The sequence below is a fragment of the Callospermophilus lateralis genome, chromosome 3, assembly GCF_048772815.1.
Source record: "Callospermophilus lateralis isolate mCalLat2 chromosome 3, mCalLat2.hap1, whole genome shotgun sequence".
Classification (NCBI taxonomy): Eukaryota; Metazoa; Chordata; class Mammalia; order Rodentia; family Sciuridae; genus Callospermophilus; species Callospermophilus lateralis.
This window is the reverse complement of record NC_135307.1, coordinates 176,376,210-176,394,313: the sequence shown is the minus strand read 5'-3', so window position 1 is coordinate 176,394,313 and position 18,104 is coordinate 176,376,210. Positions and strand designations below refer to the sequence as shown.

Below are 18,104 nucleotides of genomic sequence, written 5' to 3'. Positions count from 1 at the left end.
ACTGCTAATGGATATGGGGTTTCTTTTACAGAGTGATGAAAATGTACTGGATTAGTGGTGATGGTTGCACAAGCTTTATAAATATACTAAAACCCACTGAATTGTATGTCATAAAAGGATGAATTTATGGTATGAGTTATATCTCAATAAAAAGTTGCATAGGAGACTGGGCACATATCCCAGGGGTAAAATGTGTACTTAGCACTCACAAGGCCACAAGTTTGATCTGAAGCATCACATTAACAAAAGAAACAAAGTTGCTTGGGGATAATAAACATTCAATTCAGGAGAGTCATTACCTGGGGGCACAGGGAGAGGTCATTCTGGTGGGGCACACATGGGTCTTCAGTTACACAGTAGTTCCCCTCTTATCCAGGGTTTCACTTTCCATTGTTTTAGTTACTTATAGTCAACTGTGGTCTGAAAATATTGAACAGAAAAATTTTAAAATAACAATTCATAAGGTTTAAATAACTTTTATTGGGGCTGGGGATGTGGCTCAAGCGGTAGCGCGCTTGTCTCGCATGCGTGCGGCCCGGGTTGGATCCTCAGCACCACATACAAACAAAGATGTTGTGTCCAATGAAAACTAAAAAATAAATATTAAAAAAATTATCTCTCTCTTTAAAATAAATAACTTTTATAACAATACATTGTTAGAATTTCTCCATTATTACTTACCATTGTTACTCTCTTACTGTGCTTAACTTATAAATTAAACTTTACCATAACCATGTACATACAGGAAAAATACAGTTTAAAGAGTTTGGTACTATTTGTGGTTTCAGGCATTTCCTGGGGGTCTTGGAATACATTCCCCCCAGATAAGAGGGGATTGCTATACTAGCAATGTTTTATTTCATAATCTGTATAGTAGGTATGTAGGTGTTCATTACATTAATATTTATACCTTTTGCAATGTTATCATAATTAACAAAAGTTAAAAATTATTTACTGAGTTTAGACCTAGATTAAGCACTGAACTACGGGGGGGTGGTTCAATGAAGAGTAAAACCAGTTCCCATCCTGTCTAAAAGTAAGTGGAGAAGTAATAAGTATAGAAAATAGTGTAAGTAAGCCATTTTACTTCTGGGCTTCTCTTTGCTCACAAAAAAATGAGAGCTAGATTAGAATCTCGTAAATAGAAGGTCTCTGAGGATTCTGCACCCTAGATGTGTGTGTCCCCTTTGTCAGCCCATAGCCCCTCCACAAGTTCATCATATACAATGAGAGCATGGCCCTAGAGCCATTCCTGGTGCCATCAGTCACTGAGAGTGGGCCCAAAGCAAAGTCCCAGTCTCTAAGTCTGTGTCTTCTCAGTAAAATAAGAACAGTAACTTTTCCCTCCCAGCACTGCAGGAGTGTAAATGAGATAGCACATATAAAGTGTCAGGACAGGCCTGGCACACAGTAAATCCTCAACACATGGGAGAGTCCTCACTTTGATTCCACAGGCATTTCCTGAGCAGCACCACTGGGCCAGGCCATGCTGGGGGACAGAAGGCAGAGGAATTCCACTGTGAATGGCCAAAACAGTGGCCTCCAGCCATCTGGGGAGATATTCTCATAAATAATGACGCCAGGCAGGGTGTTGTCACTTGCTAAAAAGGGATAACAGGCATGTGCACAGATGCAGAACACGTGCAATGCAGACATTGGGAATGGGAGGTGTCCCAATCAAAAGGCCCAGTCCAGACTTGGAAAGAGGCCCTCACGAGGGCAAAAGCAAGGCACAAAGTTAAGGGACAGATTTCCATTCATACTGTAGGGCAGCCCTCCTTGTATTTTTTTTCACCTAATTTATACTCCAATGTTCCCACAAACTCTAGAACATGTCAATGAATTCAACAGTCAGCTTGGGAAAGTATGAGTTCATGGATATTCTAAGGTAGGGAGGTGGGGAGGCAAATGTCTAACAGTACCAAGCAGTCTTATCTGGCAAGTCAGGACACTCTTCAAGCCTTCACTTCTCTCACTGTAAAATGGAGACGATAGTCGGGAGCAGTGGCACATGCCTGTAATCCAAGTTCAAGGCTAGCCTCCACAATTTAGCAAGACCCTGTCTCAAAATTAAAAATAAAAAATTAAAGGTCTGGAGATGTGGTTCAGTGGTAAAGTGCCCCTGAGTTTAATTCTCATTACCAAAAAAAAAAAAAAAAAGAGAGAGAGAGAGAGAGAGAGAGAGGAAAAAAAAAAAAGACACACACACAAACCATAAGACTACTGACCTTATACAGTAGCCCCCACTAGGGTTGTGGCTAAAAGTGATGTAATGACTGTAAAGTCATTAGCCAAGGACCTGAAACTTAATGACCAGATCAATGAAGAGTTAACATTAGGAAAAAACAGATTCCATTTTGAAAATGAGGCAAATAAGATTCAGAAGTGAGATGACTTGCCCATAATCACAGTGGTAGGTTGTGGAGTGAGGATTTACATCCAGATCTGAAACACCAAAAGCTCAGTGCATCATCATCTCCCTCTGCTCCAGAATCTACAGGTTCCCTGTAGTCCAGTAAATGGAATCCATCCTTGCCATGGAGTAAGGACCCAGCAAAGGCTTGGTGCCAGAAAGACCCTAGGTAAGTTCCCTCATCCTGAGTTTCTTTTAGTTTTTTAACTTTATTTTGTTTATTTGTTTTTATGTAGTGCTGAGGATTGAACCCAGTGCCTCACATGTGCAAGGCAAGCACTCTGCCACTGAGCCACAACCCTAGCCCTCATCCTGAGTTTCTTGATCTGAGATTCCCAAGAGGGTCTGAGAAGATCTGGGGATTCCTCCACATAGTACATGCAAAATTTTGTGTCTAATGAAGATTCTTGAAGGAATCTAAGTATCAAAATTAACAAAATACTTGACTCACTTAGTATGTTTTCTTATCCATTCAATGGAGAAAACAGAATTTATCTTGAAAGACTGAGGACATTAAATGAGATAATTTGTGAGAAGTACCTGAAACATCCTAAATTCTCAATAAACATCAGTATCCAGTCATCCTCCCTTCCTAACCTATTTCCATCATTCGACAAATGTTACTGAGCATCTACTATGTGGCAGGAGCCATTTCAGGTGCTGGGAAAAGTGTGAAAAGTGGTGAAAAGACAATATTGGCTCAATTTTGATGGAGCTCACATTTCAGCAGAGGGAAACAACAAACAAAAGTAATAATTTCAGGTACTAATCACTATTAGAACACTCAAAGGGTTATGTAATACATATTGGTGGGGTGGGATGGGGTGGCATCTAAGGAGAAAATACCTGAAAGACAAGGATATTGGTCATGCCAGTTGTAGGGGCAAAGCATGTCGGTAGAGGGAGCAAGAAAGGCAAAGCCCTGCTAAAAAGACCTAGACCCACCACAAACTGGGTCACTTTGAACAAGGCACTAAACTTCTGAGGTTCAGCTGCCACACCTACAAAATGAGAATTAAACAGCCTTATCTGCTACAATGTGAGGGGATTCAACCAAAGGGCTGTTAAGGTCTGGAATCCTCCCTAAATCTCACCAACAGATAACCCATACATGTCATTGGGCACCCATCTTGGAAGTGGGGAACCTGCACAGAAAACCCTGGGTCCCATTTTTAAATTTTTACATTCATGCTGTGTTAGAAATAACTTTTGTTTCTGGTTAATACAGCGACCTTTTTTTTTTTTCCTGTCAGTTGAGGACTGTTATGATAATACTACTTCATATCCCCCCTGAGGTACAGAAACAGACATTTCGTGTAACTTAACTAAAATTCCCATTAGGTGCTTCAAATTGCAAACAATTCTCTCCTAATCTAGGGAGAAGAAACAGTTATGACGTTGGAGGCTGCCAGGAATAAGGTAGGATCATGAATCTATATATTGGGCTGGGGATGTGGCTCAAGTGGTAGCGCGCTCGCCTGGCGTGCGTGCGGCCCGGGTTCGATTCTCAGCACCACGTACAAACAACGATGATGTGTCCGCCGATAACTAAAAAAATAAATATTAAAAAATTCTCTCTCTTTAAAAAAAAAAAAATTAAAAAAAATGAATCTATATATTAAAAAAAAAAAAAAAAAGTAAAAAACCCAAACTTCCCCAGATCTGATGCAAGAGGCATCCGAAGAGTTTGAGAAACACTGGGTCACCCTCGAACACTCCTAACTTCAAAATTCCAGGAAAAATGAAAATGCGTTCCTTCTGCTTCTAAGGCTTGCCATACTGCTACCCTAGGTGAAAAAAATCAGGTGTGTTTTTCTGGAATTTGTCGGGTCTGGGAAAATAACCTGGGTTCCAATGCTGGCTCAGCGCCTAACAAGCCACCACGACCTTGTGTCGGTCCCCGCCCCTAAGACTCTCTTACCACGCCTACCCCCGCCCCTATCACCCGTGTGTCCCTGAGATCGTGACTGTCCCACCTGAGCATTAGTTTCCCCATCTTACACTGGACGTCGACAGCTCTGACGCTCTATGAACTGAGCATACTCGCAGCACCCCGCCGACCCAGCCTGACCCCTCCTTGTACTTCCCAAGTCCAGGTCCGCCGGAGTGCAGGAGAGAAACCCTTAAAACTAAGATCGCCCTCACACGGACTGCCCCTTCCCGGCCGCCGTCCACCTCCACCGGCACTGGTCTCTTCCCCGCCCTACCCTTTAAGCCTAACGGGGGCGGTCCGCGCAAGCGCACAGACCTGCTCCGAGACCCCGCCCCCTAAGTCTTGGGTAACGGCGCGAGGGGCCTGAGTGCGGTGCGCGACGGGACCACGAACTAGTAGGTTGGGGCTCGGCAACGGCGGCTGGCGAGGGTCATATTTCCTCTGCAGGAAAGCTGTGAGGGAGGGATCAGGCCAGCAATTGGAACGCAGAGACCTGGAGCTCTTGTAGCTCAAACCCATCTCAGGCACTGGGAAACTTGTGTCCAGTGACGGGGGTTGGGCTAGCGCGTGTTGATCCCAGATTTTCCAGATCGGGCGGGTGTCGGGGACACAGAGCTATTGAGACTAGAATCAGGGTTTAAAGGGAAAAAAATTAAAAAAAAAAAAAACCAAAACTGGGAACGATTAGAAACAAACTTTGTTCCTGGTGGGAGCGAGCGGGCCAGTCGAGGACAAGCTAAGACGGGAGAACACGTCTTTGCCCAGAGCTCTGGGCAGGCACGAGCCCCGCCCTGGTGATAAAGTCCGACCGGCTTTCCTTGTGGGCGTTGGTGATTGACTTATTTAAGGTTCAATGAATACAGTTGTAAGCGTTAGCATCAGCTAGAAACGTAACCAACACAAATGCATTTGCTGTGGTACCGAGAAAAATCAATAGACTGTAGAAGCCCTGGATAGAGAAGAACAGAGAAAGCTACCCAAACTAAATCAGAGTGGAGGGGAATGTTCCCAAGGGAAAACAGCACCTGCCAAGGCCTGGTACAGGGAGCAAGGCTGGTGCATCATGAAGATGCTTCTTTCTGAATCTGGTTGGTGCACAGGGAAGAGAAGAGGGTGGGTGGAGCTCTGCTAGTAACAGTGGAGATGATGCACAGGGAAGAATTCAAAACTATGTATTTAGGCAGCAGAATCCACAGGGTTGGAGTAGAATGGAGAGAAGTACACGCGAGGCTTGGGTGCCAGGGTGAGGTTCATCAGAGAAGCAGATTTTTGTTGAGACAACAACAACAAAAATTCTCTGGTTGTGTGGAGATTTCCAGGAAGTGTTGGATATTCGACTTTGACCATCAGGAAAGTACTGCTGTGAGAATATAGATTTGAGCATCATCAGCAAAACAGAAATAAGGCACAAGGATGGAGACTATAGAATGAGAAAAAAAGGTCCCAGTTAGAACTTTTCTTCGAAGTGATGGTCTTTTTTTTATGATCCCAGTATTTAGCCTAAGGCCTGGCTTTACATGCAAATCAGTGTTTGCCAACTAAACAAAAGCCCAGCAGCTGACAGTTGGAATCCCATAGGTGTGGAGAGATGCAGACTAAGGGAGTATCTCATTTCTCTAATGTCAAAGTCTTGAGTTCTTGTCTTGGTTCTACTGCCTGGCTGCTATATGACCAGTTTAAAAAATAAAAAAACCTCAGGTGTAGAGCTGTGCTATGGTTTGGATACCATTTGAGTGTATCCCCAAGGGGTTCATGTATTGGGGGCTTGGTCCCCATGCCCAGTATGGTGATGTTGGGAGGTGGTGGGACTTTTTAAAACATGGGGTAGTAGACCTAGGTTGTAGCTCAGTGGTAGAACACTTGCCTAGCACGTGTGAGCTGCTGGGTTAGATCCTCAGCACCACATTAAAAAAATAAATAAATAAATAGAGATATTGTATCCATCTACAGCTTAAAAAAATTTTTTTTAAACATGAGACTTAGTCCTTATGTCACTGGGGTAGCTGCTCTTAGAAGGAATTAAGATAGTATTTGTGGGACCCAGAGTTAGTTCTCAAGGGAGTAAGTTGTTATAAGAGCGAGCTTAGCTGAGTGTAGTGGTACATGCCTATAAACCCAACTATTCAGGAGACTGAAGAGGGAGGATCACAAGTTTTGAGGTCAGCCTGGACAATTTAGTCCCTTATATCAAAAAGCAAAAAGGACTGGGGATATAGCTCATAACATGTGCAAAGTCCTTTAGTCAATCCCCAGTACTGTAAAAATAAAAAATAAAGAGAGTGAGACTGTTTGGGTGCAGTACTTGTAATCCCAGCAACTCGGGAGGCTGAGGCAGGAGGATTACAAGTTTGAGGCCAGTCTCAGGAATTTAGTGAGACCCATGCAATTTAGTGAGACCCTGTCTCAAAATAAAAAATTAAAAGGGCTGGGGATGTGGTTCAGATATGAAGTGCCCCTGGGTTCAATACCCAGTATCGGAAAAGAGTGAGGCTAACCTCAGAATCACTTTCTTTGGCTCCCCTTCAGTTGCATTCCCGCCTTTGTAATGCCATCTGCATGAGGACCTCACCAAAGCCACTGCCATGTCCTTGAATCTCCAAAACTGTGAGCTAAATAAACCTCTTTATAAAGTTATCCAGCCTCAGGTATTTCATTATAGTAACAGAAAATAGAATAACACAAGCACCAAACACTGCTGAGAAACTTCGCACAGATTTTTCTCATTTAATCCATATAGTGAATTTACTTATAAGGGAAATAATATTGTGTACTCAAACGCAGGTCTGATAGACTCCAGAGCCTTGTTCTTTACTATCACTATTGTCTTCTGTCACTCAGCAGGGGTGTCATCAGGGCTCTCTTGAGATCACATGCTCATTGTTTCAAAACATTGTGCTGAGGCCAGCAGACTTGCACAATTGGCCTAACACTAGCTCTGTCATGAGAAGGGGGCAGAGCTGAATGCGATGTAGGTTACCTCTCATTTACTGACTCTCTTCCTGGGAACCACTGAGTTGAGCAGACATGTTCTGCTCTCAAAATTAAATGACAATAGGTCAGAACAAAACCAGTAACTGGCAATTCCATTTTTATCTAGGGCTTTCTAGATTCCCAAGGCCTGATGCCAAATGAATGTAGCAAGCTGTGAGTTGGTACACCTCTGTGTGTCTTTGAGCAATCAGTCAGATTTCTTCTATTACACTAGGTACTTGGGTTTCTGCTTTTTGGTGTTTGTTTGTTTGTTTTTCAATTTGGTACTGGAGATTGAACCTTGGGCACTTTACCATTGAGCTGCATCTCCACCCTTTTTTATTGTGAGACAGGGTCTTGCTAAGTTGCCCAGGGTGGCCTCAAACTTGTGATCCTCCTGCCTCAGCCTCCTGAGTCGCTGGGATTACAGGCATGTGCCATTGTGCTTGGTGGTTTCAGTCATTTCTATTCTGTTAATGTGATTTCTCAAAAATATTTTCTCTTAAAAAAATAAATATTTAAAAATTTTTTTCTCATTAGATGCTGTAATGATAGATAACCATACATAGAATGTAATTGTTTTCTCTTAACATGTTTGATTTTGGTTAGTATGAGGGAGGAGTTCACCTTCTCTGCACTTCATGGTATTCCACAAAAGGCTCCCTCCCTTCCTCCTATGTAATTATTTGAGATCTGCTGACATGGGTTGTTGGAATAAGAAGGGAAATTAATCTACTATAATGGTCCCCATCCCAAGAAGACTCATAAAAAATATAAGCTTCAACCTCTCCCTCCTGTTGGACCTCTTGAATCAGAATCTCTGGAGTAGAGTCTCAGAATATATGTATTTTCCTCAAGCAACCTAGAATGTTTATCTACTTTTTTTTTTTGGATGCTGGGGATTGAACCCAGCCAGGGCCTTGTGCGTGCAAGGCAAGTACTCTACCAACTGAGCTATATCCCCAGCCCTGTTTGTCCACTTTTGGAAACAACTCATTTCTCCCATGCCTCTTGTTTTACAAACAGGGAATCTGTATATCTAGGAAGGGGAACTTGTCCCAATCACATATGACATTAGTGCTTCTTTCTCCAATGAAGAATATTAGGCTAGAGTACAGAGACCTGGGTTCAAGTCTAGGCTTTACCAGTCAGTACACAGGGCAAGACATTTCATTTTCAGAGCTCCATTTCCTTACTGTGAGAATAATGCTATTGCTGTATTAGAAATCAAAAGAGAGAATGGCCATGGAAATACTTGGGTAAGCTGTTTTGTGTATATGGAAGTGAAGAGCTGAGACTAGCCAGTGTTCACGTCTCTGTACCACAGTGTCTTTTCAGGGTACCCAACCAAGGTATTACAGTGTTTCAGTGGTTAATGGGCCCCAGGCCATGTGTCACCAAGCTCTCTGTCACAGGTTGGGATGGCCACCAGCTGGGGGAGCCTCTTGCAAGATGAGCAGCTGCTGGAAGAGTTGGCTCGGCAGGCTGTGGACCGGGCCCTGGCTGAGGGCGTGTTGCTGCGGACCACACAGGAGCCCAGTTCCTCAGATGTAAGTCCTAGAGCCTCCCCACAACCTGACTACCCTTCTCCAATCCCCCTGCCCATTGCCTGGCCCTGCCAGACTGAGGGGAGATCTTTTGGTTCAGAGACCACATCTCTTTTGCTTTATTTTATTTTCTTCAATACTTAAAATTGACTTCAAGACATATATAAAGTAAAAGTACAGCATGCTGGAGTAATCAAATTTAAATCGGGGGTTCAAAGTATGACTTAGGCAAGTTACTTAACTTCTCTCAGCTGCAAATAATGGGAGCTACCTAGTTGGGTAGGTAAAGAAGATAATTCACATAAAGCACTCTGTCTAGGGAGCTAGTATTATACACACACACACACACACACACACACACACACACACATATTTTAAGCTGTCAATGAACCTTTATTTTATTTATTGATACGTGGTGCCGAGAATCAAACCCAGTGCCTCACACATGGTAGGCAAGTGCTCTGCCACTGAGCCACAACCTCAACCAGGGAGCTAGTATGTTTTAAGCCCTCCCTAATCACACTACCTTCTCAGTAATTGGTTTGAGATATATCCTTTCAGGTCTTTTTCTGTAGAAATTCATAGTTTAAGAAAAAATAAACTGGATCATACATATTATTCTATGATATATTTTTGGTTTTTGTTTTTACAGACTTTCTTAGAAGTCTTTCTAACATCTTCCATAGAGTTGGTGTCTCTCTGATGCATACTATTCCAGATGTAGATGGGTCAAACTTCACTTTTCTCTCCTGTTGGCCATCTAGGTGACTTCTGATATAACAGATAACACAACAGGGATAGGGTGAGGGTTAGGGTTAACTACAGAACACACAACAGGGAATATCCACATACATGCCTACTTAGGCCCCTCTATAAGTGTTTCTCTAGGGTTGATATTTAAAAGTAGAACTGCTGAGTGCAAACCATATAATTTTTTTTTAAATCTCATCCTTCAGATGGGCATCTGAGCTTGTACCACCATGTCCCACTAGGCAGGCTGAGGCAAGAGGATCAATTGAGCCCACTAATTTAAGACCAGCTCGAGCAATATAGTGAGAACTCATCTCAAATAAACAAACAAAACCCCCTTATACTTAAAAAACAAAACAAAACTTGTCTCTTTTGTTACTAGGTAATACATTTTCATAGTTCAAAGTTTAAAAGAACCCAAAATTCAAAAGTTATGAGTTTACAATTTAACCTTCCTTTCCATATTCCCTAGCTACCCAATTCCCCTACCCTGAAGGCAGTCTATGTTTTAGTATTTTTATTTATCCTTTCAAGTAGTTGATTCCTAACAGGTAAATAACTATATAGACTTTTTCTCATTTTAAACATAAAGAAGTTTCTAGACAACCTTTTTTGTACACTTTTGTTTTTGTTTTGTTTTATTTGTTATTTTTTTGTTTTGTTTTTGTGATACTGGGGATTGAAACCAGGGGAGCTCTACTGACCGTTTTGATTAACTTTTAAAAATATTTCCTTTTTTTTTTTTTTACGTGCAAATGCATAATTTTATTCTCTTTTAATGCTGAGTAATATTCCATTGTGTGTGTGTGTGTATCTAACACACCACAGTTTATTTATCCATTCATCTACTGAAGGGCATCTAGGTTGGTTCCACAGATTAGCTATTGTGAATTGTGTTGCTATAAACATTTTTTAATTGATTTTATTATTTTTTAAAAATATATGACAACAGTGGAATGCCTTACAATCCTTATTACACATACTGAGCACAGTTTTTCGAATCTCTGTATATAAAGTATGTTCATGTCAATTTATGCCATTATACGTATACTTTTTTTTTTGCATTACAATTCTTACTACACATATATACCACAATTTTTCATATCTCTGTTTGTATATAAGGTATGTTGACACCCAATTCAAGTCTTCATACATGTACTTTGTATAATGATGGCCATCACATTCCACCATCCTTGCTAAAATATTTCCTTATTTACCACTTTTTTCTTTATTAACCACTTTGCTCCAAGTTTAGTTAATGGAATCATGGATTGTCTAGTCTCATGGCCTGGGAAAATTTTCCAGTTGCCTACTGATATACTTCCATGGAGCCATTAATTAAAAGTTCCAAGTGAACCCTGAATTAGATACAGAAATTTGTTAAACTGATTATTTCTGAAAATGTAAAAAATAGATTTAAGGCAGATAGTAACCTAAGAGTCGCTCAAGTATTAAAATGGCACTATGGAGGGGTTGGTAGAGTGCTTGCCTCATATGCATAAGGCTCTGAGCTTAATCCCCAGCAACACACACAAACCAAAAAAAGCATCATGGAAATGGTTCATAGCAAAAACCAATTTCCTTCCTTCCTTCCTTCCTTCCTTCCTTCCTTCCTTCCTTCCTTCGCTGGGGTAGGGGGGACTTGTTATAAAACTCTGTTTTCTATTAGTTTGTGTGAAACCATTCATTCAATAGAGAACAGATTGGGGCAGGGAAACTGCCTGGTTAGGCCACGTGGAGGCAAGTCCCCTCAAATAATCCACCAGAGGAAAAATGCCACATGACCTGCATCTATCCCCAGCAAGTCTAGTTCCCTCGATTCTACTGTGTGCCTGGAAAGATAGTAAAAATATTTCTACAAGAGGTAAAGACTACAAGGAAGTTACAAGCTCACTCTAGAAAAGTATGAAAATGGCTTGGAAAAGGAGCACTGCCTGTTGATTTTAGCAGCTTTTTTTAAAAACTAGGGCAATCTATTTATCATGCACACACCACAGAAAAATTCTCCCCAAAAAATGTCATGCAGAAAATTTAGATATATAATAGAAAAATAGAGACCCAAAGTAGACAAAAATATGAGTTATGTTAAGAAATATGCAAAATAATTTCACTATAAAATATCTTGATTTACATGTATTAATATTTTGTATGAGTCAGATCTAATTGCTCTGATAAATCTCTGCTTACATGTTTTAGAATATCTATTTTTTAAGCCATATAAGTTGTATTCATGTATCCATGCATAAGCTATCCTGCTTATGAAGCCAAGATACTATGAGATTAATAAAGTAATTTTTAAAAATCTCAAGTCACAGATTAACAATGTATCCTCAAGTTTTCTGAACTATATGCTACTAAAAGTAACCTCTGTTCATGCAATCTGCCTTTTCAGATGTAAATATGATTGGTTGTCAAAAGCAATAGTGTTAGAAATCCTAGGTCAAATTATTCATAGGACTGGATCATAATATGTGCTTTAAACTGACATACTAACTTTGCAATCTATATTTTGTGAGGGAACAGGTAATTCTAGCACCTAAGGAACTATATCATATGGAATGGGGATGACCTCAGTGGCACTCTTCCACTTTGGTTTATCTAGGCTATTGCTTTCAGTCCTACATTGAGGCCTCCTTGTATATCAGTTTTTAATGTGTCCCCAGCCATCTCCCAGTCCCCAGGTTAGTATGGGCCAACTGGAGAGTCCAGACTCAGTAATATGACCCAAGCATATGAGAATGGCCATCATTTAAAGCGGGCTGATACTGTAAAAGGCCTGCCTCTGGCTTTGGCAATAAAATTCCTTGGTTTGTGAGCCTAGATTTGGTGAATTATTTGCCTGAATCTAGGATGCAACATATTTTCCCATTTAAGCCTTTATTTCTTCTGTTAATAAATAGGTTTATGTAAAGCTCCAACACTTAGTCTTTCTGGGAATTAATGGAGCCTAGGAAAGGCACAATCCTCAATGAGATTTCTTTCTTTTTTTTTTTTTTATTAGTTGCTTATGACAATACAATGATCTTGACATATCATACATTTAAACAGGAAGTGTGTGTGCATCTGTGTGGGTGATTTCATTCCAAATCTTTTTATGTTTTTGGTTTTCCTTTTGTGGTGCTGGGGATCGAACCCAGGGCCTTCTGCATACAAGCACTCTACCAACTGAGCTATATCCCCAGCACTCATTCCATATCTTTACCTGTTGCCTGCTCTATGTCAGACCGTCCTAGATACTGAGAGCAGAGGTAAGTCAGCCAGAAGCCCGAGCCTCTGAAGCTCAGGGTTTATTTGGAGAACATACCCAACATGAAATTAAATAATGTCAAAATTAAATATGAGAAAACATAGTTGCACAATATTAGTATTTACTGTGTCATGCACTATTCTAAACACTTGGGAATTGCTGACTCATTTAACAGAAATGAGAAAACCACAGTCCAGAGAAGTTAAGTAACTTGCCTGAGGTCATTTAAATGGTGGAATAATTGGCAGAGCCAGAATTGAAACCCAAGGGGTTTGGCTTCTGAGACCATGCTCTGAACATCTGAACTTTACTGCCTCTCTTAAGACACCTGGAAGAAGGAGTAATTCATTATGATTAGAAGGTTGAGATGAGGGGTGGTATTGCTAGATCTTAAAAGACAGATGGGGGAAAGAAACAGCGTAGCAGGGGCCCAAAAGTAGGCAAAGACAAAAAAGTATTCAAGAGAATGTAACTGAAAGGCAGCAATATTGTAGAAATGAAGGCAAGCCAATTCAGATCGCCAAGAGGCACTGAATGCAGGGCGGAGTAGGAGTGTGAACTTTACCTTGTGGATCTGGGCTGCAGGCCAGCCACTTGCAAGTCAAAGATTTGGCTCCTACAGTGTTTACAGAGTTAATTCAGTTTTTGAATAGGTAATACATGAACAGGATACAAAATTCAAAGGGCTTTAAGGGTACAGTAAGTCTCTTTCTTCCAGAGACAGGAATTATTAATAGTATTTTGTTTTTAATCAGAGTGTTTAAAAGTCAGAGCTAACATTAAAAGAAAAAAGTCTTGGGGAAGAGGGGTGAGGGGCACTACCTAGCCTGTCTCCTCATCACATTTCCTGTTACTCTCTGTTGCTTTCCTGACTGCAAAGCAGAATGCTGTTTTCATGCCTGTGTGATAGTTTTTCTAACAGTAGAACCATGTTATTCTATGTTCTTGTCTCCTCAAAACGAGATATCAGGTGTTTATACCTTTAGCTTGTGGGCAACAGAGAACACATGTGCACCATTAATCCAAAAATTCAAGAGGGCAATAATGAATCCTGGGGTCAGAGGCAGAGGGAAGTCTTTATCAGAAAAACTTGAGTTTTTTAACCAGCTGGAGGTGTTGAGGAAGGCAATTCTTCTGACTCTTAAAGACAAGGAAATGCCCTGTAGCCATCACATATACACTCAGGATATTAGATCACCCTTTACATAATCTGCAGTAATTCCCATTTTAGATCATGAAGCCCTCAGGCTGAATAAACCTTACTCTTACAAATATCCTTGCTCAGTTTTGTCTTAAAAATAAATACTGAGTTATTTGGGAATTATCTGCCAAAATTTAAAATGGATTTAACCTAATTACCTGACATTTCCACTTTTAGAAATTTAGAATTTATGAAACTTCTCACATAAAATACCTGGAATATGTATTCCAGGATGTTTATTAAAGCATTGATTGTAAAATAAAAAATGAAAGAAAACCCTCAAATAGTCATCAACAGGATGCTAGGTTCAATAAGTTATGGTGTATCCAAAGAATTGGATACTATACAACCATTAAGATGAATGTAAGTGCTTTAATTATTTAAGGAACAAAGTATGTAGGTATTTTATGTGTATAAAAAAGAGAAAATATATTTGCATACATATGTATTAGTAAATAGATGTCTGGAAGGATATGTGAGGCACTAGTATACCATTTGTCTCTATGAAGAACTAGGTGACTTGGGCGCGAGTAGGAATGAAACACATTTCTCACTATGAATCCTATGTCTCTTTTAAATGTTGTATGATGTGTTTGTATTATCTATGTCAAAATAGTAGTATTTCTAAAGTAAACAATATAAATGCCAAATTGTAACATCATAAACTTATACTACCTTTAACAACAAACTGATATTAACTCAAAGGTTAAACTCAGGAATGCTTCATAATTCAAGTCACAAAGTCTTCTTATCATCTTACCCAAGTTCCACTTCATTTGTTGCTGGGAATCCTAGAATGCATTTTTCCCCATAGAAAGTATTTGAGATGGTTTTGGGTTTCTTGGTTATGTCAAAATCCAAAGAACCCAAAAAGCAGATGAACTCTAGGCCTGTTAACCTGAGTGACGCAGGAGGAGTCAGGGGGAACCACTCCTGGCTTCTACTCAGGGATCTAGAGTTCACTTCTATTGCATCGCCACTAGCAGAACTCTTTCTCTACCCCAGCCAGAAGAGAAGAGGACTCGGGTGCAAGTTCTTGACATAGGAAGAGGCCTGGGCTTGAATATCAACCAGCTAGGAATTCACAGTGGCAGGGTAGACTTAGTTTAGTAACCATCCTGATTCACATCCTAGTACTACTTACCAGATGAATATCTTTTTGGACCTATAACTTAGGTCCTTTATCTGTTAGGTGTGATAATAGTAGTGTCTTTCTTACAGTGTTAAATGATGAATTCCTGTTATGGATTCATCCATGTTACATGTGCCTTACAAATAATGAGTGCTTAATCATTTTTGTCGGTTTGTTTTTGTTTTGCTGTTGCCTTTTTGCTTCTTGTTTTTTAAAAACATTTAGAGATAAATTGTCATATAATCTGTAAGCTTTCTTAGTATCCCTTCCTCACCTTTTTCCCTATCTCCCCTTCAAGAGCTAATCACTATTTTGCAATTGGTGTGTTCTTAATAAATATAGGCCAGGCTTTGCATGGGGTTATGTTTGCAGGAAGACACCCCATTTACAGGTGCTCTAACCATTCCCTGCTTTCTCTCATTGATCAGGTGGTGAGCTATGCCCCTTTTACACTCTTCCCCTCACTGGTCCCCAGTGCCCTGCTGGAGCAGGCCTATGCTGTGCAGATGGATTTCAACCTGCTAGTGGATGCTGTCAGTCAGAACTCTGCCTTTTTGGAGCAAACTCTCTCCAGGTACTGGGAAGTGAAGCTTGGGGATCCAGGAGCTGCTAGAAGCTGCTAGAAGCTCTTGGAGGTTCAGGAAGCTGCTGGAAGACTGGGGTTACATGAGATGTTGCTATGTTAGTGACTCGGGGTAAAGGTCAAATATCCCACAGGAAAAACAAGCAACAATAGTATAAGAGTCAGGAAAGCTAGCTTCTTATCCTGGCTCTACTGCTTATTTATATTGCCTCACAAAAGACCCTTTCCTTCTCTGGGCCTCAATATCTTCATCTAAAAAATGGGAGTTTGGCTTAAATCTAAGGTCCCTGACAGTGCTAACATTCTGTGACTCTGTAATCCATGACCACCACTTTGAAGAATGAAATTTCCATTTAGAATTAGGGACAATTGGCTTAGTTTTAGAGGAAATTCAAGGATAGGGAAGATTATTTGGCTTAAAGTGAGATTTCCTATATCTTCCTCTAAGCAGCGTCCCTATCTTGTCCCCTCAGGCCTCTTATCTTTGGGTAATATAGGATAAAGACTGGGCCACACTCAGGACAAGAGGAAACAACCCCTGAAATGATTCACCCCCACTCACCCCTTTCTGTTTCTTCTTCCTAGATTTTTTTTTTTAATTTATCTTTTTTTTTTTCCTCTCCCTAGGTTTTTTTGTCCAGATTCTTGGAAAGTGAAATTTCTTGATTTATTTTAGAATGAGACACAAATAAGTCCGTTATTTTATCATGGTAACACATGCCTGTAATCCCCACTATTTGGGAGGGAAGCAGGAAGCAAAGAGTTCAAGGCCCGCATGGGCAATTTAACAAGACTCTGTTTCAAAATAAAGTAAAAACGGCTTAAGATGTACTTCATGGTAGAGCAATCCCCATTATCTCTCTCTCTCCCATATACTCCCTCTCACATAGCATTTATATTTTTAGAATTAAGTATATAAATATGATAGATATAATTGCAATTATGATATATAATTGCATGTCTTTGATTAATTTTTCTTTTTAAAAATATTTTTAGTTGTAGATGGACACAATACCTTTATTTTATTTATATTTATGTGGTGCTGAGGATCGAACCCAGTGCCTCACATGTGCCAGGTAAGTGCTCTACCACTGAGCCTTAACCTCAGTCCTGATTAATGTTTCAACAGACAACTAGGTTCTTTTGTTAGAGACAAAAATCTAATAACATGCATTTGGTGTGTGAGTGAGTCTGATAAGGGTTCTTAATGATAAAGAAGTTTGGAAACTATTGACTTGGAGCCAAAAACCCAATGAGTCATGCATGTATGAACCCTACCACCACCTTCTTTCTCAGAATGGGCCCAGCTCTGTACCTGAATTGTGGGATATATAAGCAGCCTGGCTTATGGCTTTTACCTTAACCATGTGATTATGTGGGAAATCTTCCCTCCAGCCCATCTCTGTAACCCCTATCTTCCTTGTTCCTTTCTCCTCTAACACACACACAACACCCTAGCTCCTAAGGAGAACAGCCTCTTTGAGCTTGGGATTGAAAAGGAATATATCTTCAGAAAAGGGAAAATGTTTCACAGTTTACCTGGAGGCACTGGGCACTCTCCTCCTCACCAAGGATTGAGAAAGTCCCAATGAGAAAACTAACCCTTGTGACAGAGCTGACCAGGAGTAGAGGAATTTTAGGGCATGCCTGAGGTACTTGGCTCCTCCCACTCTCTACAGCAGGGTCTCTATAACTAAGTGAGCCTACAAGTCAGGCTTGGGCAGGCTGGCAGAGTCCACCCTGAATCTTGAGAGGCAATAAGTGTCATATTACCGAGCTGTATACTCGTGCCTGTGCCTTTTCTTAAGGCTCCAGAAAGCCATAGACACAGTCCCACCTTTGTGTAGTTTATAGACCAACAGGAGAGGGCTGGGGATGTGGCTCAGTGGTAGTGCACTTGCCTAGCATGCATAAAACCTTAGGTACAATGCCCAGCATGACAAAAGGAAAAAAAAAAAAAAAAAACAGGAGAGATGACACTAATCACTATATAAATAAAATGGAAAGTTGCAATAGCCATCAATGTGGTAATAGAAAGGTGCTGTGAGAGCACCTAGCTAGCAGGGGGATCCGATCCAGGTAGCAAAGGTTCCTCTGAGGAAATCACCTCATCTGAGGACTGATTGAAAAAGAAACCAGGATATTTAGTTTGGGTTTGTGAAATCTTACTGGAACATATGGGTCACTGTCCTCAGAGCTCTTGTGGACAGGGAGAAGAAAATGTGTCCTGGGAGGAACCAGAAGGTAGGGGAAGCTATGGAGAGGTAACATCAAGTCAGTCAGAAAGCTTACCAGCCATTAGAGTTCTTCAAGTATTTGAATAGTAGT

General features: G+C 40.6%; 1 protein-coding gene across 4 annotated transcripts in view; it reads left to right on the top strand.

The window, feature by feature from the left end:
• The first annotated feature begins 4,670 nt into the window (after nt 1–4,670).
• Gss (glutathione synthetase) overlaps nt 4,671–18,104 on the top strand; it is a 69,629-nt gene continuing 56,195 nt past the window's right edge. For 2 of the 4 annotated variants that reach the window (XM_076851737.1, XM_076851735.1), the window contains exons 1-3: nt 4,675–4,741; nt 8,732–8,866; nt 15,622–15,767. In XM_076851737.1, the coding sequence (XP_076707852.1) occupies nt 8,738–8,866; nt 15,622–15,767 (275 nt within the window). In that variant the 5' untranslated portion in view covers nt 4,675–4,741; nt 8,732–8,737. Of the gene's footprint in view, nt 4,742–6,872; nt 6,951–8,731; nt 8,867–15,621; nt 15,768–16,772; nt 16,853–18,104 lie in introns of those variants that run through there. The other 2 variants (XM_076851736.1, XM_076851738.1) reach the window with 2 other exon arrangements.